Source organism: Nothobranchius furzeri, chromosome 15 (assembly GCF_043380555.1).
Source record: "Nothobranchius furzeri strain GRZ-AD chromosome 15, NfurGRZ-RIMD1, whole genome shotgun sequence".
Lineage (NCBI taxonomy): Eukaryota > Metazoa > Chordata > Actinopteri > Cyprinodontiformes > Nothobranchiidae > Nothobranchius > Nothobranchius furzeri.
In genome coordinates, this window is record NC_091755.1 from 40,613,790 (window position 1) to 40,638,950 (window position 25,161).

The 25,161-nt window shown below is 41.6% G+C and overlaps 2 protein-coding genes across 3 annotated transcripts in view; both read left to right on the plus strand.

Moving 5' to 3' along the window:
- src (v-src avian sarcoma (Schmidt-Ruppin A-2) viral oncogene homolog) overlaps nucleotides 1-15,906 on the plus strand; it is a 51,516-nt gene extending 35,610 nt beyond the window's left edge. Inside the window, exons 4-13 of one of the 2 annotated variants that reach the window (XM_054745682.2) lie at nucleotides 561-578; nucleotides 1,931-2,029; nucleotides 3,398-3,501; nucleotides 11,091-11,240; nucleotides 11,649-11,804; nucleotides 12,024-12,203; nucleotides 12,354-12,430; nucleotides 12,528-12,681; nucleotides 15,301-15,432; nucleotides 15,504-15,906. In XM_054745682.2, the coding sequence (XP_054601657.1) occupies nucleotides 561-578; nucleotides 1,931-2,029; nucleotides 3,398-3,501; nucleotides 11,091-11,240; nucleotides 11,649-11,804; nucleotides 12,024-12,203; nucleotides 12,354-12,430; nucleotides 12,528-12,681; nucleotides 15,301-15,432; nucleotides 15,504-15,712 (1,279 nt within the window). In that variant the 3' untranslated portion in view covers nucleotides 15,713-15,906. The remainder of the gene's footprint in view (nucleotides 1-560; nucleotides 579-1,930; nucleotides 2,030-3,397; nucleotides 3,502-11,090; nucleotides 11,241-11,648; nucleotides 11,805-12,023; nucleotides 12,204-12,353; nucleotides 12,431-12,527; nucleotides 12,682-15,300; nucleotides 15,433-15,503) is intronic. The other variant, XM_015967172.3, reaches the window with a different exon arrangement.
- Nucleotides 15,907-22,719: 6,813 nt separating this feature from the next.
- Nucleotides 22,720-25,161, plus strand: part of mical1 (microtubule associated monooxygenase, calponin and LIM domain containing 1) — a 34,158-nt gene continuing 31,716 nt past the window's right edge. The window contains exons 1-2 of the mRNA XM_054745680.2: nucleotides 22,720-22,854; nucleotides 23,211-23,280. The gene's annotated coding sequence lies outside the window, so the exon portion shown is untranslated. The remainder of the gene's footprint in view (nucleotides 22,855-23,210; nucleotides 23,281-25,161) is intronic.

Here is a 25,161-nt window from a genome sequence, read left to right on the forward strand (position 1 = left end):
TATATATATATATATATATATATATATATATATATATAACAGCTATTATGATATATATATATCATAATAGCTGTTATATATATATAACAACTATTACTATATATATATATATATATCATAATAGTTGTTATATATATATATATATATATATATATATATATATATATATATATATATATATAACAAATGTAATTGCTGTGCATACGTTCGCTCCTGTGCTGTCCGTCCTTCCCTCCCTAGGACGTTCACATTTCTGCTGCTTTTCTGCAGATGTCATACAAATGTTTTACCTTGAAGTGTCTTGATTTGTTATTTCTTCTAAGCAGAAACTGACAACCCTTGTAAATGTCAAGTCATGCTGGAAGCTTCCTAGTGATGCCCTTTTGCAATTTGTTATCACATTTTGCAACTCAGTGAGATACTGGCTTTATTTTCTGCTCTTACTTTGCTCTTTGTGTTTTTAACCCACCCCCCACCCCCACCACACACACACACACACACACACCTATTCCCTTTCTTACCTCTTTTTTCAATTCTGCATCCCAAACCCATTTTTATAGGAGGAGGGTGAGCTGCAGGTTGGTGGAGATTTCCTACTCTTGTTTTTGAATGTGTTGTGTTTTGTATTAAATCTGCTGTGTGAGCCATTGTAGTGATGAAGAGTGGATGCTATGCTTTGTAGCGCTAATATCTTCACAGGTCTTGTAGAGGCAACGAGTGCAATTCCTCATTTCTTTTGTAAACTCCTAATAAATGTAGTCCTGCAAAGCTCCAGCAGCCTCCTTCCTAATAAAATATAGACTGTGTAGAAGTGTAGTTCCACCCACACGTTTGAAAATCAGAAAATAGTTTTTCTTCTTGCTTTAGAGTAACATAGGCTTATATTCATAAAGCTGCTCCAGGATCCAAGAGCTTTCACAGCCAGTTGTCCCTTTGCACCTACGTCACCTGATCAGGTGGGTCCATCGTGGTGAACGTCAACAGTGAGTTACGAGAGTATTGAAGTGAGGGCAAAAGTGGTGACTGAAATTGTTGCTTTTGCCAGTTAGGCCTGCAAGTTCATATCCAGTTCACCTAGTTGAGTCTCACAGAGAGCAATATCTACAAAAACTGTCACGAACCAATTCTTACATTCTCCCTGCTGACTCGTTTCACAAATTTGATCAAGTTGCCGACATTGTCAGAATTCACCCCGCACCATTTATAAGTGATAAACAACATTTAAACTTTCACTGCAGATGATTTAAAAACCTAAAAAAAGTCTCCATCCTGAGCAGATTTCTTGCCGCTGGCTGGGCCACCAGTACCAGGTGCTGCTCTCACAACGAGGTACGGGATATCTCATAATGATGAAGCTCGTTTGTGCTGATAGATAACTACATAGTCCTGCATTTGAATAATATTACAGCAATTCACTAAAATGGACAGAAATGCGTGTTCGCTATCTTGAAATTATTAATGAATAACATAAACACAGTCCCCGTCTTTCTCATGAAATAAGTGAACATTAATTTTACTCTGTTTGCTGCAGAGTCACGAAAACGTTAAAGGTTTGCTGTCCAACACCGTCTTGGATCTCCATCAAAGTTATGTGACAAAAGTTGCCCTTGTGTGTTAGTGCAGCCAACCGTGCAGCAAGCTATTACCATTTTACAGTGAAATCAACCAAATAAAAGCCATGTAAAGCTACAAACTGTCTTGCTTTAGAATAGCTTCACAGGAGTTTTAATGCATGAAATTAGCTTCTTTGGAGCCCGTCGTGGCGTAGGAGGTGTATCTGAGAACAGCGTGATGTCACGTGCAAAGGGTCAATAAAAAAAAAAAGAAAAATAAACAGTCCCTTGATTCCCATGTTGGTGAAAAAATCATTTTTGTGTTTTGAATGTGTGATGAGCCTCAGTAAGGCTGTGCTATCATTTCTTCTGTGCAGGGAGGGGGATTGGTGGCTGGCGCGCTCCCTGACCACCGGAGAAAGCGGTTACATCCCCTGCAATTATGTGGCTCCAGTCGACTCCATCCAGGCAGAAGAGTAAAACCTTTCATTTAGTTTCTTCTTGCTCTGTCGATTTTTATCTGTTTCACAAACTCATTTTTTACTCTAAAACCTTTCCTGTTTAGTCGTTTTTGTTTTTTTTATTAACCTGAAATCAGTTTTTAGACGAGCAGTTCAACATTTTGGAGCATATTCCATTTGCTTCTAGCTGTAAAACAGATGATTAATACTTTACAAGAAGCATACAGCTGGCTGACAAATAGCTTGACATGCTTGTGGTTTGATTAGTTAATAGAAATTAGCTCTTTACCTTCAGCCTCCTGAGGCTTTAGGCTCTCGTGTAAGGACATCAGGTTCCCTCCATCATGTTAATCAGTTAGCCCTGTCGTCCATCTTATTACTCTTTTGTTTATTTTGCCTGTTTTTACATATTTTCAGCCATAAATGTCAAAATTGTTTTGGGTTTAACGTTTCTTTGTCCTAATAATTCCAAACATTGAGGATAAATCTAAATGAAAACCCATAGAAGAGGTTAATAAGGGGTCTATTTTGACTTGGCCCACAAAAGGCCTTGAAACGGCCCAGAGTGTGGGACTGAGCTTTGAAGGTGATCTGAATTATATCAATTGTATAAATGATAAATGCTTCATAAAGTTAAACAGTTGTAGTGGGATATAGCTACCTAATTTTCCCTTTTCAAGCACTTTGTTTTGTTATCTTGTTTTTTTATTTGACTTTTTTCCTGTCCTTTCTGTTTCTGATCTTCGTGCATCTCTTTTCAGTCCTCCAGAAAAACTGCTGCCTGGCTTCCTTCTTTTTCACCTCATCAGTTACTTTTTATCTAAGCAGATCAAAGGGATCCACTGACTGCAACAAAAGCGGCGTGCACTTGGCGCAGTCGCGCTAGTGAGGTGCAGTCACTGGCACATGAGTGATGAGCTCCGCTAAGGCAGAGCGCGTCAGACACAAATAAAAGACAGAAAGCACCAGAGAATATGAGCGGACATGATCAATTGCATGTTAATTCGATTTTTTTGGGTGGCCCCACTTTGAGATTGTTACCGTGGCCGTGTGCAGGACACAGCTACCTGGAGCAGATCAACAATCAGTGCTCTGCCTCTCTGCTTAAAGTACCCCCAGTACGCTGAGAGTCTATACAGTATGTGCTGTTATCGTTGACTCTCAGAAGATGAGCACAATCATGTCAACTTTGAAAATAGTGTTTGCAGTCAGGTCAAATCAGAACGAAATAATCTGTTTCCAAACATTATCTGTGGGGAACTTCTGGGCCAAGCTTTGGAGCCATTTTGGCTCTGTTGGACCACATACATCTCTACCCTTTCACTCATTTCTACCCCTGTGTTCTATTGTTTTGTTGATTGTTTTTTGACTCCGAACACTCAGTTGGTACTTCAGCAAGATCTCACGCCGTCTGTCTGAAAGGCTGCTGCTGGATGTGAGGAACAAGAGGGGGACTTTTCTGGTGAGAGACAGCGAGTCCACCAAAGGTTTGTGTGTCAGCCCTTCATTCATTCTGACATTTAGGTTGGTTTGCTAAACGATTCGATGTGATCTCAGATAGAAAGGAGTACTGAACTAAACTAGAATCTGTTGTGAGGTGTTTGGTCCTGTTTGAGTACTTTTTTATAGCAGTCTCACTGATTAACTCAACTACATGCTAGAACAGAGCTTTGCAATTATTAAATCATTTGCAATGGTTGTCTGTTTAGGTTTTATGTTTCAGGACACATTATTATTATTATTAATTTATTTTTTTTATTATTATAACAACAATAACAAGGCTAAATCGATGCAACAGAGCCAGTGCTGGATGAATTTATTAGAAGATTTAATAAAAGGAGTTAGGAAAAGCCAAAGGTCAAATTGTTAAGGAACTTCGTTACGGCAATGGAGAACCCAAGGCATCCTCTGGTATGTCACACCTCCACCTTTATGGTAAAATGGTAAATGGCCTGTATTTGATATAGCGCCTTCTAGAGTCCTAGAACCCCCCAAGGCGCTTTACAACACAATCAGTCATTCATCCATTCACACACACATTCACACACTGGTGGGGATGAGCTACAATGTAGCCACAGCTGCCCTGGGGCGCACTGACAGAGGCGAGGCTGCCGAGCACTGGCGCCACTGGTCCCTCCGACCACCACCAGCAGGCAACGTGGGTTAAGTGTCTTGCCCAAGGACACAACGACAGCGACAGACTGAGCGGGACTCGAACCTGCAACCTTCCGATTACGGGGCGAGCACTTAACTCCTGTGTCCACCGTCGCCCCTCAAGATGAGCTGTCTTGTCTAAACACACCACAACCATGTGGATGTAACTATAGGTAGGGTGTAGATGTTTATAACTAGGTTTCCTTTATTTACAAAACCCCAGAATTTGAAATGTCAACTGAAATTTTTACATTTGCCATCTTTGATGAGACGCTTCCTGTGCTTGCATCGATGCGCAGGAAGCACACACTCTTTCAACACAAAAGCTATCAAAGGACAACTCGTTTGAGCCTGAATCTGGACACACACTACCTAGTAAGAAAATCAAAGGTGTGGTTCACTCATTTAATAAATACATTTGTAGTGATCTCTGGTACGTCGTACTCTGTACAAAAAGCCCTGGTGCGCCTGCTTCAGGATCTAGAAGATTGTCAGATAAGAGCTGAGCTTCAGATGACAGGATTTGGAGTCTTATTTCCTGATATTTAAACATCTCTGATTGGCAGTGCTTGATACATTAAATGTAGAGTAATATAGTTGGTATATTCTTTACACTTTTATTATGTCCAGAGATTAATCTATGAACTGGGCCCTTATAATCAGAAGAGGTTGTTTTTACTTCAGGGAGTTTTATTCAAACACTTTGTATTGACTTAGAGACAAGAAAAGAGAGAGTTGGGATCGTTTAAGAATCTTTAATTTCTATAATTATAATTATAATTCAAACAGTCCGTTTGTTCTGCAGCATTGTGTTTTTTATCTCCACAAGTAACGTCAAATAAAAATCGTGAGTCAAAATGGGTGAGTCCATGAATGTTAAGTGATAGTTTGACGTAGATCTGTCAGGATTTTCAAATCCTAAAGTTTCACCATCTATTTTCTATCAGAAGCTAATGCAGGAGATAGGTGTAGGAGACTATTTTCATGTTCAATCTGCATAAAAACTCAGAGTGATCCATTTTAATCAGAAATAATTATTAAAAAATGTTTTTTCAGTGAACCATGTCTTTAAAGCATGACTAGAATACTAAATTGTTGATCCGTGACTATTCATTATTGCAGAAACAATGGCAGGTGAATAGACCTCATAAGAAGAAATCAGTACAACGGCTGATGGAGACAGTACCAGAGTTAAAACATTGTGCAATCACAAATTAGTCTATGTCTCTACTTGCTAATAGACTGAAATAAAAAGAGTAGTAGCTGATTTAAAGAACAAAAAATAAAACTTTATAAGTGTGTTATGAACATTATAGTGGGAGGTTGAGATTGGTGTAATACTGGTAGTGCATTTAAATAATACCACTAGTGAGAGATACGTTGTTATAGATATAGGCTGTAGCTGGTTGTAATTCCTCAGCTGCGTCTGATCATTGAAGCCTGATGCTTATCCTTTGTGGCTGATGTTGGAGCCCATGGGGCCGGCCCTGTTTCTATAGACTAAAGTGTTCTAGAGTCCGACTGAGGCCTAGTCCACACGAAGCCGGGTTTTTTTTAAACGAATGAACGCCCCTCCAAAAACATGCATCCACACCACCGCGTTTAAAAAAAAAAACTGTCCACACGTACCCGGATAAATACGTTGTTAAGGACATGCCAGACCTGTAGGCGGCAGTACTTCCCCCGTTCTTAACCTCGTCCTTCGTCTGTGGTCTTCCGCAAGGAGCAGTAATTCCGCTTGCAACAACAAACAAGCAGAAAGCGCTTGGACAATTGATGGATCGGGTAGTGACAGAGCGCAGCTCTGAGGGCTTCCATGATGTCGGCTAGTGTAAACACAGGTCGCACACGTGATGTCAGCATTTTTTATCGCGGAAAGAGACATTGCGGACCTTAAAACTCCGGTTTTGTCTGTCCACACGCAGACACCCAAAACGGAGAAAACGCAGATCTTCACTTTGGCCGGAGTTTTTAAAAAACTCCGTTTTCGTGTGGATGACAGGCCAAAACGTAGAAAAATATCTATGTTTTGGCAGATCCCCGGCTACGTGTGGACAGGGCCTGAGTCTTAAAACAGAACCATGATCCAAACACAGCAGCAGATCCACATCGGAAAGGCTGAAAAACAAAAGAATCAATGTTCTGCATCATGCAGTCCAGACCTGATCCTAATAGAAACACTGTGATCGGACCATAAGGTTCAGTGTTGCTTTCATACTGTTGCAACAAATGGTTCAAGTAGATACCGAACCATAATTATATGTGTGGCTTGACTTTGGTGTAGTTTCTGTTATTAGCTTGGTTTTGTTTGTCACGTTTTCTGATTCGCATCGGAATCGTCAAGTTTATTATATCAACACGTTATGGTAAAAAGATTATTTAGGCATTAAAGTATCTTTCTGGAGTTTTCCCCTTTCAGAAAGTATGTATGATTTTTCAGAAATCCATGAAAGTGATTATCTCATCATGTCCTGTGATGTATTCTAAGTAATACATCATTTTGTTTTATTTCATTTTTTTGCTAAACACGCCCCCTGCCCCGCAGAGCTCGGTGCAATAGGAAACTGAGCGCCGACCAGGACTAACCAGTAGCGTTAGGCTACCGCTCAGATGCTTCAGATTTAAGGAATACCTCGGCTGATGCAGAGTTGATGAACTTTTCACGAACAAGAAAGTCTTTAAAATATAAATATATGAAAACACAACATGACATGAGAATAACATTTGTAAAACAACGTGTTATGAGCTGTTTGTCGGTTACAGAAGCAGATTTATAAACTAGAAACCTGAAGTCGCCATCTTAAAAAAACAAAAAGGAGAAATTATCTGTGTGATATGCTTGTCAGCCACTAGATGGTGCCATCGGATAAGAGAAATACTCCGGAAGGAGACTTTAAGCAGTCGAGTGAAGACTATGTGGTTTAACCTCTAAAAACTATAAGGTTGAAGTATACACAAATTAACTAATTCACTGCCAGCCGTTTCCTGATCACTAACGGCCTTCGCTGCCAGCGTTTCTCACCGTTTTTACTGTTTTTTTAAGAGTCACAGAACGTTGCGCGCTAGCATGATGTCGATGCCAAAACAACCAAAACAAAGAGGAGACTCACCTCTTACATCAGGAAGAATCAGTGTGTTTTGAGCGTTATCCGTTCTTTCATAATCCGTTGTCGAATTGTGATCGGCAGACGCTTTTCCGGTTCGTGCCTCACTTTTTTTTACAGGAACGGCCCAAAACGATCTCCAAACACATGGATGTGTTGCTTCCTGATCATGTGACATGTGAAGTATGCAGATGAAGATCGGCTTCAGGGCTGAGATGTTTGTTCTCTCAGCGCGGGGGCTCGTTCTGATGCTCAAACAGTAAAAAAAAATGCAAATGACGACTTTAGTCGTCATTGGCAGTGAATGAGTTAATGTAAAACAAATACTGGCTTCAATTAGCTTTTGAGCAGGGAGACCTGGGTGAGTCAAAAACACAAGGAAATAGTTGAGAATGTAAATAAGCTCAGGAATCCGGAAACCAGCTACATGTTTACCGTGCCGTGTTGATTACCACGGTAACAACTGGTTTAGAAATGTTACCACCTTGGACCAGCGTGCACTACGAGCCTTTGCAGAGTCTCATGGAGGTTTTGTGTACTCATAAAACGTTCAGATATGAAGCTTAGTTTGAACTCTGTGCCATGCCCCATTATAAAGAAACAATAGAGGATAGAGGAAATGTCTTACAGTGAGAACCTTGCTGCTGGCTGTGCTCCACACTGTGATCCTCCTGCGGTGGCCTTCATCAGGTGATTGAAAGGCTGGATGTGGTATCTGTGGGTCTCTTTCTGGAGATCGGTCAGCTAGTTCAAAACCCCTTACACAATGACATTTCTCCTCCTTCAGCATTCAGATGTTCTAAATATTTTACAAAAATTCCTATCTCCACTTCTATTTTTGTTGCGTCAAATCTAGTCGTGCTAGATTTTTCTCTTTAACCTTCGTTGCCCGTTTCCTTTAGGGCAGGGGTCGGCAACCTGTTCCCATCAAAGAGCCATTATAACCCATTTCCCACAGTAAAGAAAACACTGGGAGCCACAGCAGCCGATGCGTTGTGGGCGGGGCCTACCCTCAGACAGCAGTGAGCTGCTTTAACCAATCACAACAGGTGACAGCAGCCAGTACCGGTCGCTCGTGTACGTCAAAGTTATCTTTCATAAGAAGATAATCAATGAAACGATATATATAAAGTGGATCCAGAAGTTGTAGCCCGTCTCTGCCTACAATATTTTGATATTTTTCACCCTGTTGGTGGTTTTACTGAGCAGGTGCCACTTTTGTCATACGTTTCTTTTTAAAACATGTTTAGACTGTTCAGAATACAAATCCAGGCTCTGTCACGTTTGATTGTTGTAATTAAACTTTGTAGGTGGGGAAGGTCGGAAAAGGATCCGATCATTTTGTTTTTCCCTCATTTACAGTGACGGAGATAATGGCGCGGTGCGCCTGGCTCTGGTGTTAATCAAGTTTAATTTTATCTATTTGCAACAATTTTCACAAGAAAACAGAACAGTTAAAAGCAGGGCTTGTGTTGTGCTGACCGGACAGTTCCCGTGTTTGGCCGTTTATTTTGACGGAGAAAGAATAGAAAGAATTACCCCGACACATGCAGACGCACTGACATTTTATTCCAATTAAATCGCAGATGTAGCTAAATCGCTCAAGAAAAGATTCCCATCTGAACATCTGAGCTGGACACTGCTCAGCGCAGCTCACTGTCAGCGTGTACGTAAGGTGCACAGCGAGCTGAAGATGTGGAGAGGGGCTTGGAGCGCGTCGCAGAACAAGAGCGCATGCAGGAAGATTCCTCCGACTGAAGCGAGACTTGTCACTTAGAAAATGTTCCCTGATTATGAAACTTTGGCTGAATAGTGCTTGTTCCTGTCTCCAATGTGGCGACACATCCAGGAGCCGTCTGAGGAGAATCCCAGAATCTCACATCCTCGTCAGCTCAGGAAGCGCCTATGATTACGCACAAGCGTGACCCGTCAACCCGGTCTCACAGTAAGACCGGGTTGGACCTGTTCAGGTTTACGCAGACAATCTTTACATTTAGAATTTGGCATATAGATGTAAAATTAATGCAGTAAAATATAAAGCATTTTATTTAAATATCCATTCATTGTTTTACAAGCACAGAGAGCCGCATCAGATGGATGGAAGAGCCGCATGCGGCTCCAGAGCCGCGGGTTGCCGACCCCCGCTTTAGGGACTCTGTGGACTCTGATTTAAAGGAGCTGATTCCCAGCCGAGTGTGAAGCAGCTGGAATGAAAATCAGCTCCTCTAAATCCGAGACCATGGTCTTGAGTCAGGAAAGGGTAAGATGCTTTCTCCGGGTCGGGGATGAGGTCCTGCCACAAGTAGAGATGTCTTGTTCACGAGTGAGGGAAAAATGGAGCGTGAGATTGATGGGTGGATTGGTGCTGCATCTGCAGTGATGCTGGCGATCTACATTCCTACCCTCACCTTCCCTCTGGGTAGTGATCAAAAGAACGAGATCACGGATACAAGCGACCAAAATGAGTTTTCTCCGAAGAGTGGCTGGGCTCTCCCTTAGAGATGGGGTGAGGAGCTCGGTCATCCGGGAGGGGTGCGGAGTAGATTCGCTGCTCCTCCAAATTGAGAGGAACCAGTTGAGGTGGCTTTGCCATCTGGTTAGGATGCCTCCCTGGTGATGTTTTCCAGGCACGCCCAACCAGGAGGAGACCTAAAGGCAGACCCAGGACACGCTGGAGGGACTTTTGGGCCATTCCCATCTGTACCGGGTCGGCCCGGGCCGGGTAGCCCCAGTCGGCCCCAGCCTGGCCCGGTTGATTCCACACATCCTCGCCTTAAGCCCATGTGGGCTGATTCTACCCACCAATCAGAGGCTTGCTCTAATGGAAGGTGTGGATTTGCTGTCAGCAGTGGGTGTGTTGGCCCTGGTCGGCCTGAAGCAGACCCCCTCGAGAAGAGGGCTGAGAATGAGCCTTGGTTGGCCCGGAAAAATACCAGGCCACCCAGATATGTAAACAACCTACGCTACCCGGCCCGGGCCGACCCGGTACAGATGGGAATGGCCCATAAATGTCTCTCATCTGGCCAGGGAAAGCTTTGAGATTCACCCGGAAGAGCTGGCCCAGGTTGCTGGGTAAGATGAGCTGAAGAGGATGGATGGATGGATGGATGGACTCTGTGGACTCACAAACCCTCTGGAATCCTGCCCAAACTTTGTGGCGCCACTCATTCTGTGTTATGAACACAGGAACCACAACTTCCAGCGTGTGTGACGTTTTTGACCCATCTTGCTGAAATATGACCTCACTGTGAGGATAAACACTGTGTTCCGTCAAAGAGAAGTACGTGGAACGGGGCCCAATCAACAACTTAATCATATGTGATGTCATGCAAAGATAAACAAAGATATGAAGCAGAATTTTTGATCAAACACCTAGAACGGTTTTGTGTTGAAACTAGGAAAACATGTCTAAAACCAAACCAAAACTACATTTTAACTTCGCTGACTTAGATTAAATGAAGTTTTTAGGTCTTCACAGTTTTTCATCAATAAACCCTATTCTAGTCGTTTCCAAGGGCAATAATGAATGGACCCTTCTGGTTGGCTCCAGCCACCTGGGTGGCGGGAGGTATGGATTTATAAAAGGTAGCAGTGGAGAAAGGGGAGAAAACACAGAATTAGGTCAGTGTGGAGCTAAAACTGAGGATCATAAAGCCACAGACCACATCAGCTTCTTCCAACTTGAGGCATGCAGGAGTTGATCACAAACATAACTTACAGCGCCCCCTGCTGGAGAAACGAGTACTGGGAAAAGAAGAAGAAGATATACATCTATATATTTTGTTTCCATGTTTATGCCTCCCTGTTCCTCCTTCCAGGTGCCTACTGTCTGTCTCTGTTGGACCACGACAGCACCAGAGGGCTGAACGTCAAACACTACAAGATCAGGAACCTGGACAACGGAGGCTTCTACATCACATCTCGCACGCCGTTTGACACCCTGCAGCAGCTGGTGGCCCACTACCGTAGTGAGTTTATGCTGAAGCTACAAATCAAGAGATTCACACTTATGTTATCATCAGCACTTTGGGGGAAGTTACTTTGGTAGTACTCTGGTATAATTCTAAGTTACTCTGTCTAAAATGTAATGATTCCAGTGACTAACGTCTAAAAGTGGTGCTGTTGTTAATCTGTACATGAAAACTCAAGTGGGTTGAAGTTTGTGCACTTTGAAACATTAAAATATTAAAAATATTTAAATATAGCACCGGGCATTTATTAACACCACCTGTATTTTCTTCAGAGAAAATAATTAGTTTTAATGCAGACTTTATTCATAGGCATTTCCCAAATAACTGATCTGTGATAACTAATTAACAGTTGCTGCAGTCATTTTCCTGCATCCAGAGAAGAATGCACTGTTCTTCTCTCCCCAGGACAGGCCGACGGACTGTGTCATGTTCTAACAGACATCTGTCCGATACCGGACCCTCAGACCAAAGGCTTGGCCAAGGACGCCTGGGAGATCTCCAGAGATTCTCTAGAGCTCAACGTCAAGCTTGGGCAGGGCTACTTTGGAGAGGTTTGGATGGGTGAGACATCTGTTTCCTCACATTCCTCAAGAATCCAGAGCTTTTTTCACTGTTCACATATAGAGATTTTTATTTACACATGTCATTTGTCTCAGTATCTGTAAAAAAAAAAGGCACACACCAGCTGTTCTTGATGATGATTAGAAATATGGAGTAAATTCTGTGCATTGGTTCTGATTGAAAAACAATGTTGTCTCATGGTGGATTATCTTTTTCCAGGAATGTGGAACGGCACGACGCCGGTGGCCATCAAGACGCTGAAGCCCGGCACCATGTCCCCCGAAGCCTTCCTACAGGAAGCTCAGGTCATGAAGAAACTCAGACATGAAAAACTGGTCATGCTGTACGCTGTGGTGTCTGAGGAGCCTATCTACATTGTCACAGAGTACATGAGCCAAGGTCAGCGTGGATTCATTATCTGCACAGGAGGATTCGTTCAATCGTTAATTCAAATAAAAAAATACACAACTGTTATCATTTTAAAAGTTGTATTTGTTTTACAAGCTTCATAGGACTCGTTCTAACCTGCACACGTGTCTCTGCCAACAGGCAGCTTGCTGGATTTTGTGAAAGCACCACATGGTAAGATGCTCCGCCTCCCTCAGCTGGTGGACATGGCCTCACAGGTTAGCACAAATCATTTACTTTTACAATCAAGATGAAGCTTTTCTCCTTCTCTTTGTTTGGTGGGTTGGTTAAAATATACATAATTCAATTTTCCAGATTGCTTCAGGCATGGCTTATGTGGAAAAGATGAACTTTGTACACAGAGACCTTCGAGCAGCCAACGTTCTTGTGGGAGACAATCTGATCTGCAAAGTTGCTGATTTTGGTCTGGCTCGCCTTATTGAGGACAACGAATACACAGCCAGGCAAGGTAAGAAAGCAGAGCTCAGGACTGTTACCATCACCAGCTGCCAAAAGAGGATAAGGCAGAAAGTCATTTGTGAGTAACAAACATGGACGTAATTTTCACTTTAGAAGTGGGGGGGACACAAGGGGAGGGGGGGGGGGATCTTTACAGTATGCTCTAATGGGAAACAGGCTTCAACACAAACGGTTGTTTTCCGCTTGGTACTAGAGTGTCAATTTAATATAGCATAATATTGTTTTTGGATGGTAAAAAGTGCAGGGGTCAAAACTTGACTTTGGAAAAAGTGTGTGTGTGTGTGTGTGGGGGGGGGGGGGGCATGTCCCCCCTGTCCCCCCCCCCTCCCCCCCCCCCAAATTACATCCATGGTAACAAAGACCAAGTTCACAGAAATATTACTCGTTATTTTTTAATTGTTTTTTTTAATTGTTTTTGTGCACTTTATGTTTTATATATGTATTTTGTTGTGCCTGAAATGAACAAAAAAAAAAAAATATATATATATATATATATATATATATATATATATATATATATATATAGATATATATATATATAGATATAAATATATATATATATATATATATATATAAATATATATATATATATATATATATGATCGGGCTCTCCGAGTTTTGCTGAACATGAAAATAATCCTCCACGCCTGTTTCCCTGGACAGGAAAAGGCTTGGATTAGAAAAGCCTGACGGATGTACGTCACATTGAAAATTAGTATTCATGGACTCACCCATCTTGGCTCTTGGCAGGGAAGGCTGTTGTTAGTTAACCCTCCAGCAGAGAGCAGAGAACGTCTCGGCTAGAAGCTAACCGTTAGCATTAGCCACACGGCAGAACTCCTCCAGAACTGTGTGGAGATCAAACATCCGTGTTGCAGCACAATCAGAGACAGTGGTAGAGTCACGTTGCCATTAAGCCGGCGACTTTTTCACTCGCAGCGCTCAGCTTCAGCTCAAACTGTACGACCTCCTCGCGGGGCAGATCTCACGAGTCATGTGCTCACACTGCACGACCCAGTTCTCGCATGCGACCTGACTGCTCACACTGTACGTCTGGTAGCAACACGTCGGCCCTAAAAATATGCTAAAAATAGCAGTTTTTACTCAACACGTCAGACTTTTTTGTCTTGTTTTGCCTGTTGTCCTTCGGGAGTGCTGCAGGAGGACACACAGGGATTTATGGGGGTTGGATGAGGAAAACGAAATAAAGAAAGTAAATCTGTGTTTTGTGATCAGTTTAATTTGACATGAACACGACAAACACGCTTTCTTGACAATATTTGTGAGTAAAAAAACGTGTAGGAACAAAAACGAACAACATGTGTTTTATGGAAATAGCGAGCGAGCAGCATTGATGCAGGATTACGCATGCGCCGTGAGCGGTTCTGGTACTTTTTGGGTCACAGCTGCTCGCAGCGCCGCTTCAACAGTGCGATATCCTCACGAGGGACGAGCGAATTATTAAACACGCCAGAAGTCCATGCGACCTCACGACTGCTGATCGGCAGCTGGTCACGTGGTGTTAATCGCCTCTCGTAACCCCCTGTACACTACACGACCGCTCGGCGCAAAACTCGCCCCGATGTCGTGGCTTCTCGCACGACTGGAAAATCGGCTCAAAAAAGTGAAAAAGTCGCACAGTGTACGCCCGGCTTTAGCCAACCAAAGGAAAGATGTCTGGATATCAGGAAACAGGAGTCCAAATCCAACCGTGTTCCGTTACCTTCTGCTCTGGCTAACTTCTACCTCCTGAACAGGAGCACTAGAGCTTTTCCCCACAGAGAGGCACTCACAAGGCATTCGTTTATAGAGACCACTGCAGATGTGTTGAGTGAACATGTGAACTTGGTCTTTGAGTTTTGTCCGTTTACTTTCATATTTTTGCAACATACTTCTACAGCAGAACGACTCAAATTATAAGAATAGGTTTCATTCTAGCACCCGAAGGATCTTTTATTTAAAAACCAGTCATGGTTTAATTAAATCAAAGGGATTTCTGTTTTTCAATGATTTCTTAAGTTTCTCTTATTCTAACAAAGCTATTTAAGTCCTCATCTATCGAATCTGATCTTCTATATTCTGAAGAAAGAGCAAATCTTATCACTATTTACAAACTGGTCTGTTTATCTGTGGGTATACATTAAAATTAGGGTAACACTTCCTTTTACAGTCCCTTAATTACTAAGTACTTACATGGTAATTACATAGTAAGTTAAAGTGTATTATTGTTTCTGAGTTCTTAAACAGTTATTACCATGTAACACAGGTTCAGTTCTGGTTTTTATTCTTATTAAGCATTCCCAATAAATACTGCTTTACACAATACTTACACTTTGTTACAATTATACACTTTGATTACACAATAATACACGTAACTTACTATGTAATTACTATGTAAGTACTTAGTAATTAGGAGACTGTAAAAGGAAGCGTTACCAAAATGAGTTTTGTTTCCCTGAATGATGTAATTATATTTTACTGACTATTGTCATTATTATATGAATGTAAAGAACTACCATTAGTCAATTATCAATGTTTAAAAGCTAAAGCAGTCTTCTGTGGGTAATTTACTTTAAACTAACATGCTAATCAAACTGTGTTCCTTCAGGCGCCAAGTTTCCCATCAAGTGGACAGCTCCTGAAGCTGCACTCTTTGGCTGCTTCACCATAAAATCTGACGTGTGGTCGTTTGGTGTCCTGCTGACCGAAGTGGTCACTAAAGGCAGAGTGCCATACCCAGGTAGAGCTTTTCCTTTCACGCCTCGTTGAAATCAAAGAAACCCACGTAGCTAATTTGTTCCGTTGTCCCAGGTATGGTGAACCGGGAGGTGATGGACCAGGTGGAGCGAGGTTACAGGATGCCGTGTCCTGCAGATTGTCCCGAATCACTCCATGATCTGATGCTGACCTGCTGGAGGAAGGACCCTGAAGAGAGGCCCACCTTTGAATACCTGCAGTGCTTTTTGGAGGATTACTTCACCTGTGTAGAGCCTCAGTACCAGCCTGGAGAAATCCTGTGACCAGGCACATTGTGAAAAAACTAAACAAACTTTTGTTTTCCGATTTTGTTTTGTGATATATTTACCTTTCTGGGTGAAACCAGCACCAGAGAGGTGAGTCACAGCCAGGCTGGGCATTCTTAAATGACTTCTACCTGACACATCTTCTATTTTAACATCTCCAGCTGTAGTAAGCAGGAGACCCTTACGAATACCAGAGGAGCCTCGGCCCTTCGTGGGAAGCATTGTCCTGCTGATAAACACTGATATCTATTTTCACTCAGTTTTCTTTGGGATCCAGTTTATCGGTGATTTTTTACGAGAAGCTGCCTCTTGTTTCGAGCTAGTCTCACGCGAGGGAAGAGCTGCCAGCGTACGACCGACGACCTTCCTTAAATTGTAAGATCTACTCAGGATGAGAGTACGACTTTTTGTGCCAACGAAAAATATCTCTTCTACTTTTTTCCATCATGTCAAAATGTATTTTGATACTGTTCTGAAAATGAACCAGAAATAAAAGTATGCTGTGTTGGTCTTCCGAAAGGATAATCTACTGTGTGGAGATCCTCCACCTGCAGCTGGATCATTTAGAAATGTTTAAAACCGAACATTCGGATAAAAATCAAACCCGCTTTCTTTTTGGGTTCGTTTCCCTTCATCAACACTGATGGGTGTTTAATGGTTGCACCATTTAGCTCAATCCTACACTGGAGATGCTGCGATGTTCCTCTTAGACACTAAAGCATTTGGCTCACGCTGTGAGCGTGTGCGGCATTTTTTAACTTTATGGTAAATGTATTTGTTATATTTTGTATATACCAACTTCCTTATTTATTCCCTTCAAGTGAACCCTTTCTTCTTTGTTCCTGGTACCTTTATAAGCAAAATAAACATCTAACTGATGTCTGTGAATGAATTTATACTTTTACTTTTGGTGTAACGTATGTTTTTATGTGAGTAGATTTCTGTCGCTGAAAGGTACATTCTTATCTCACGTACGCGTGTCTGCATGCACTGAGAAGCTGCACGTTCGTTAAACAATTAGAACAGCAGCTACTTAAATGCTGATTTTTCTTAGAGGGCTGAACTAGAGGCTGAAAGTCGAGTTGGTGATTAGGTTCTGAACACTGGTTGAGATGGAAGACTACAGAGATAAAGACTTTTGGGCAGAGTACTTCAAACACCTCCTCAATCCCACTGTCATGTCTTCCAATGAGGGAGCAGAGTCTGGAGACTTTGGGTTGGGCTGTCCAATCTCTGGTGCTGAGGTCACTGAGGTGGTCATAAAGCTCCACGGAGGCAAGGCCCCAGATAAGATCTGCCCGGAGTTCCTCAAGGCTCTGGATGTTGTAGGGCTGTTTTGGTTGGTGCGGCTCTGCAGTATCACGTGGGAAGTTCCACTGGATTGGCAGACTGAGGTGGTGGTCTCACCTCTTATTAGAAAAGGAGAACTGTCCTTCATATATGGTGGGGTCATACTCCTGAGCCTCTCTGGTGAAGTCTGTTCAGGGATTTTGGAGAGGAGGGTGAGTCGGATTGTCGAACCTTAGATTCAGGAGGAGCAATGTGGTTTTCGGCCTGGCCGTGGAACGCTGGACCAGCTCTATACCATCAGGGGGGTCCTGCAGAGTGTGCCCAATCAATCTACATGTTTTTGTGGATTTGGAAAAGGCGTACAACCACATCCCTTGGGGGGGCTCTGTGTATGTATGTGTGTGTGTGTGTGTGTGGGGGGGGGGGTACTTCTGGAGTATGGATACCAGACCTCTTGGTACGGGCTGTTAGGTCCCAGTATATGACCAGTGTCAGAGCTGGCCCTCTTTGTTTGGGCAACTGCCCCCACAACCCAACCCTGGATAAGTGGATGGATTGATGGGACTAGACTAAAGGCTGAAAATTAATTTAGTTATTAATTTCTGAGATTTAAGACCAAATAGATGAAGACTTGCTGCAGATGCGGCATACTGCAGTCTCTGAAATGGCCAAAAGGTTGCACCCTGACTCAACGCTTAACACTTTGAGGTAATGGTCTCCATCTTGACTTCGAAGATGCTTTGAAATTTCTAATATTCTCATGTATTCATAAACATTTTGCTACCATGTACAGCCTATATTTTCACACTGTTAAACTTTGCTGAATGATGTTATGAACCAGAAAAAGTACATTTGAATAAAATATCCATATTGCCCAGCAGTTTGCTCTCATGTTTGAAATCAAAAGTTATAGCACTATGCTTGATTGGAGGTCATCGCTATGGGGAACACATAACGGTTTCTAAACACTTTTATTGAATGTAGTTTTTTTAGAACACATTAATAAACCTTTCAGGCTTCAAATATGTCAGTTTCAGTATTTCTTGATAAGTTGTTTTAACTGATGTTTAAAGACCAGGCTCATTGACCAACCATTTCTCAAATATTATTTTAGAAAATAATCAGTCGCTCTTATTTTCATGCAGGCTGAACATGAAAATAGTCTCCTACACCTATCTCCTGCATTAGCTTCTGATAGAGAACAGACGGTGAAACTGTAGGATTAGAAAAGCCTGACAGATCTACGTCGCACTGTCACTTAACGTTAATGACTCGCCCATCTTGACTCACGACGGGGAAGGCTGCTGTTGGTTTAGCGTCCAGGAAACAGCAGAGAACTGGCTAACTGTTAGCATTAGCAACTCCACCACACAGCATAACTATCCCAGGCTTGTGTTATTTGTGGAGATGTGTTGTTGATAGCCAAACGCAAAATGTTCAAATATTAGAAAATACGATTCCAAATCTTTCAGCCACTTTCTCTGGCTTCTACGTCCTCAAACAGAATAATCTGAGCCTTTCTTCCCCAGAGAACGACTTGCAGGGCACTTTCAGATTTACATATGCTAATCAAAGGGAACCAACATCTATAATATCAGTTTCTTCTCCCTGTGAGGTACCTGATCCAGCCAATCGATGACAAATAACCCAGATTAGTGGGGTATCAAAATACTGTGTGCTGACTAAAGTGATCAACAAAGACTCTGTCCCCCAACCCGAGAAGGGCTCTATTTTACACCGAAAAGTGGAGAGACAAATAAAGGTAAACATTCCTGTGTTGTTGTTGTTGTCTCAGAGCAAAATGCCTCATCAACAACGAGACAGGGTTTGACTGAAAGTTTCAAAAAGTAGTTGGTAGATGTGTTTCTTTACCATTTTTCAAGCCATTGAAGATGCTAATTAACACTAATAGGACAAAACGGCTTTAAACTGATGATTGATTAGAATTTAGTTTTAGTTTTTATACAACTTCACCTGTGAACTCAGAGCTACGCTGAACATCCGTAAACGCCTATACCTTTAAACGTTTAGTACTTTGATAGTTAATGTCTTCCATTTCCCGACTGTTCACATTTTTCTGAATGTTGTGTCATTGTGTCTGGTTTAACTGAGGAATGTTATTTCCTCTTCTCGAGACTTTTATCTTGGTTTCAGTTTGACTTTCACGCTACAGATAAGCAAACTGGTTCATTGCTGCAGCCACCGTACAGCTAACTGTGACTTTTTAAACTTTTGACAAAACAAAAAGGTAAACTGGAGGAGTGTAATACGAGGTTTAGTGACACAGAGCTCACGATCTAAACAACTGTGTTCGAACAGCCAGCTGCTGAGCAGATGTGACTCTTTATAAAGAGATGCCTCTTTGGAACTTATTTTACCAACACAGAGCTCAAAAATACATTTAAACTAAAAGCCTTATTTAAATTTTTTCTTATAAGTTGGTGCAAAGAATCATTTTTCAGCAAACGGGGTGTTTCTGTAGAAGAAGAAGAAGAAAATATCATTTCTATAGCGCCTCTCAAGATAAAAATCACGAGGCGCTTCACAAAAACAAAAAATAAAAGCATTTAGAAAATGTTTAAATATATATTTAAAATGAGCAATAAATAGACAACTGTGATTAAAAAATGTTAAGAAAGAGAGTGAACAGGAAAGAGGGAAACCAGTGGATCCTGAGGAAGGTGGAATAGGTGGGGGAGCAGAATAAAGAGAGAGAGGTGAAGAAGGTCATACAAAAGCCAGCTTGAACAAGTGAGTCTTCAGCTGCTTTTTAAAGGAGACCACTGAGTCCACTGATCTCAGGCTCAGGGGGAGAGAGGTCCAGAGTCTGGGGGCCACAGCAGCAGATGATCTGTCACCTTTGACCTTTAGCCTGGTGCTGCACAACCAGTAGGCTTTGATCACTGGACCTCAGGGACCTGCTGGGGGTGTAGGGACTAAGAAGATCACCAATGTAAGATGGTGCTTGTCCATGTAAGGCCCTATAGACCAGAACCAGGATATTGAAATGAACCCTGAAGTTGACTGGCAGCCAGTGAAGCTGGAGGAGAAGCGGGGTGATGTGGGTGTGTTTGGAGGACTTGGTCAGAAGCCGAGCACAGGCGTTCTGAACCACCTGTAGACGGTTCAGGGAGGTTCTGCTCAGACACGTGAAAAGAGAGTTACAGTAGTCTAAGCGTGAGGAGATGAAGGTGTGGAGAACTGTCTCAAGTTCAGAGTGGGACAGAATGGGACTCAGCTTAGCAACGTTCCTGAGATGGAAGAAGGAAGAGCGAACAAGAGAACTGACATGAGAATCCAGGGTGAGAGCTGGGTCAAAGGTCACACCAAGATTCCTGACGGAAGGTTTGGTGTGAGAAGCAAGCTGACCAAGAGAGTCTCTGACTTTGGGAACCAGCTTGTCTCCTTTTCCCTATGCCAAGAACATCCCTGGAGCTCCAGTAATGGAAGCACAACTAATGATGCCATCTAAAAAGGCAGCATTGGTGCACAGGGAATACTGACATATTCCAGATTTAAGCATAACAACAATAAATGAAAACATTTAATTAAATCGCAATGGGGGCAGAAAATAACATATTTTTAATTAAATCACAAACTGAGATCTACAGAGAGAAGGGTGAAGATTAGGGATGGACAATATATTGGCATCAATATCTGTATCGGCCAATGTTAGGATTTTTTTAACATATCGGTATTGATTCGATAAATAAAACCGGGACAATATTAACAGCCGATATTTTTTCCATCTCGTCTCCATTTGTTTGCCTGTTTCGGAGGGTAAGGGGGGTGATGTGTAATTGTTTAGTCATGTGAACAGTGATTTACATCATCTCAGAACTGTAAATGTGTGTGATGTGTGTACATGATAAAGTAAATACAGCTTTAATAATTTTTATTCTATACAAAATCTGCTGATTTTAGAAGTATTAATATCAGTATATCGATATCGGCAAATATCGGTTAGCGGCCATAACAGTGATCTCAATATCGGATATTGGTATCGGCCCACAAATTTCATGTCGGTGCATCACTACTGCAAATGGATGCTTGTCTCCCTCATGTAATAAAGTTCTGATGGATAAAGCTGTCTGCCTGCTTTCTACCCACCTCAGAACCGTGTGGTATCTCAGAAACAACACATCTTCATGAAGGTTTCTCCCTTTTAGTGTTTTAGAGATGTGGTGTGTGAAAAAAGTGAATCCTGATCAGGATAGGACACACCCTTCCTGCCTACACATCCAAGGTCCGACTTGTCAGTCACCCCCAACCAGGCTGTTCTGGAGGTTGAATACGTCAAGTGAATTTTATTTCTGAGGCACTTTCCCGCTCAGCATGGCGGACCAAAGTGCAGTAGTAGGCCTAACCTTTAAAACAGAAAAGATAAAAATATCCCAAGTGCTCTGGTTCATCTAGTTAAAGCTTCTATTGGTTATATATTTAACCCTAGACTCAAAATATTAGCAGTTGATGGGATAGAAATTTTCAATAAAAAATGTAATAATATTTTCCTGAGAAACAAATTAAACAAAACCTCTTATCCGAACACAATACTCCGATTCTCGTTACTACACAACTTTTCAAAAGAAGAAATTAAAATTTTGAGAACCAACTATCTAAAATTCTCTTTACCCCCAAAGTATAAAGAAGTCCATTTTAAAACCTTGAATGATATTTACCCATCTAACCATTTTATACAAACTAGATTTAAGTTCAATGTGGAAAAATGTTACTTATGCAAACAAAACGATGAATCGACCAAACATCTTTTCTATGAATGTGATCAAACTTTAATGATGTGGAATTCACTCCAGGATTGGCTGAACTCCAATCAAATTTATATAAACAATTTCACAGTTGAAGATATCATATTTGGCATTATACTAAAAGATAAAAATAATGCATTTCTAATTAATAATCTCATAATCATAACAACATTTTTCATACACAAATGCCGATATCTCAAAAATCCACCTACGTGGAATAATCTCAAAAATGAAATTAAACTGCTGTCGAGATCCTTAGGTAAAATGTCAACCCCCAATGCTATAAAGCTTTATAATTTCATTATGAACACTAATCTCTAACCGCATTTTGGATGATATACACCTTGTTTGCTCTTTAACTTCCCTCTTGTAAAATTTTTATTTATATACACATATAATTTGAGTTTTAATGCTGTCTTACTTGTATCCTTTCATGTTCTATTTTTGTTTTGATTTATTGTTTTATTTATTTATTTATCTTTTTTTTATTGTCTTCTTACTAAACCAAGTTGAATTGTATCTACAAAATGCAAGTTGAGATGAACACTGACTTCGGAGCTACTCTGTAATGTCATTCTGCTAACAAATTTTGAAATGTAGTCGCTTTTGTTCGTTTTGCAAATGTTCAATAAAAGTTCTTTAAAAAATAAATAAATAAAAAATAAAAACCTTTAAAACAGAAAAGCAACAAATCATAAAGGAGTCCTGACAAACAACAGGGAAACAGCGGCAGCACACGTAGAGTATTAAATAAAACCCGCAATAGTAGTAAAATTAGCACTTGGAGCAGTTCATCCTTACCTGCTCCCGACAGTCAATTGAGTCTGCTTGTCACGCGCCCAGGTGCGCAGGTTCACGCGCGCGCACTGAAACAGAAGCGAATGTCCCGGAAGAGAGTTTCTGTTTGTGCAGTCAGGTCGGGCACGAGCTGAGGTACGCCGTCGCTCTCTTTACCTGGAGGACAAACACACACACGGGACCCGGAAAAGAGCTGAACGGAAAGCTGCCAGAACCACTCCTGACCCCGTAGCTCCGGGACGAAGTCCGGCTCGGTTCAGAAGGCTGTGTCGCGCGTCTGTTGGGGTAAAACTTATTTAATTTTAAAAATGTTTAGTGACATTTCCTGTGGGTTTTTTTTTGTGACCGCTGTGATATCGTTTGTGCTCCACTTTTTTAAATGTAAATATGTCTTTTAAATCGTCTGGATCTGCCGGTCAGCGCGTAAACACATGTTGAGACTAGACCAGCTCTCCAAATGCCAAACATTCCTCTAGCTTCCCATCACTGTGAGCTCCACTTGTTTAAAAGCACGCCTTTAAATGCCTCAAGGGTATTTGTTGTTGTTGGATCCTGCTAAGTGCAGCAAGTGGCATGGATTTATTTCTCTCACTCATTTTCCTGTTTCTGTCTTCCTCTCTCTGCCAACATCCTGACACAAGGACCAGAGCCACGTCTGTGATTGGGTGGGCCGATCCTCTACAATGACCCACCAGCTGTGGGTGAAGCAAGGTCAGTTTACCTTTAGATTATGTCTTATGCTTCCAAGCTAAAACCAGCCTGTTTCCTGCTCAGCAGTAGTCAGATGAGACGATGACTTCAGAAGACTTTTCTCTCACGTACTATATTTAGCTGTGTGTCAGAAGGTGTTGTAGCTGTGGGTTTGTGTTCTTCAGCTAATACCTTTTTAAAGATTGTTCAAACACAAAAGGCTGGTGAGTATAAACACAGCAGCCTACTTTTGAGTCAGCTGAAAGAGGTATGTGTTATTTTTAGATTTGACAGGTTGTCTTGTGTTCGCAGACCACCCCTACTTCTTTTTTGTGTTTGCAGCCCATCTCTCCATGTTGAGACGTTCACCTGACATCTTGATATGAAATATTTATCTTTTCTGGCCAAAGGTCAAAGCCTTGCTTGGCTTCTTTGGTAGTTCTCACTGTTCATGCATAACGTTGAGGAATTAATACAGTTTTTATGTAAAGCTCTGACTTGAATGCCAAATTTCATATTCCTCGTAGGGATGCACCGATCAGGTTTTTTGCTGCCGATCACCGATACCGATATCAAAGAATGCTGATCACCGATACCGATCACTGATACCGATCACATGGATTGGCCAGAAATTTTCTACAACATTATAATGAGTGCTACAAACTACATAATCTGGGAATAAAGGAAATGTAACCTAATCTAAAATGGTCTGTATTAGGGTTGTCACGGTGTGAAAATGTAACCTCACGGTTATTGTGACCAAAATTACCACGGTTTTCGGTATTATCGTGGTATTTTTTTAACATGCTGCATTTTCACACAAAAAACCTGTATGTCAGGAAATATTGTCCTCAGTTTGTGTCTAAATTTAGCCTAAAATGTGTTATTTTGTAATTATGTTGTTTGTTTGTTTACATTTTTTCCCTTTAGTCTTTAAAATACCAATATTTGCCCATAACTTCTTATTTTATGTCTGTTTGATGTCATCATTTTAAAAATATTAGATCAGATGATACTCAGTACTCAAGTAGCCTTCTAATCAGATACTTTTTTACCCTTACTTGAGTAATAAACCCTATATCAGGAAAATATTGTCCTCGGTTTGTGTCCTTCCAGTGAGCTTTGCAGATGTGGGAAAATGTCATCAGGCAGTAATCGTTGTTAAATTCATAATTATTCTCGGAGAGAGACCAACTCTTATCTGCCCCTGGGAGCCCCGTAATGCATAGCGTCATTTCAACATGGCGGTGTCCGTGACACGGTTTATATGCAGGTAGCGGCGCTGCGGCTGCTTTATATAGCGACTCGTTGCATTCTCCCTCAACCCAAATCCTCGGATCACGCATTTTAGCTAAAGCGCTAACGTTAGCTTGCCTTGCGTTGACTGTAGAGTTGTGGGTGATGGTCACGCAGATGTGTCATGAGATTTGAAGCGTTGCTGCCTTTCACAGACACTTTTTCTGCACGTGCTGCAAACAGGATAGCCGTCTTCTATAAACTGTCCCTCGGCATTCTTCAAATATCCAAAAGATGCCCGTACTTCCCACTTTGTCTTCTTTGAGGGATAAAAAATGTCCTCCTGAGCGCTGCCGTCTCTTCCTTTGGCCATTATTTCAGCTTTAGCTTCAAGAAAGTTTTGGTTGTAAACAACAAAGTGCGCATGTGCCACCGGCAACTTCAGCAGATGATACGGTGGCTGGTAAGGGTCACCGCGCCTACACCGCAGCCACGGTAATCCACCGAGATAATAGTTTTTTTTTAAAAAACAAGACGGTTATTATTATTATTGTCAACTTGTTTTTTTTTTTTACTGGGGTTTACCGCTACACTGGTTACCGTGACAACCCTACCTGATCGGTCTGCTTTGATCCATTTTGAAAACTCCGATCAAAACCGATAGGG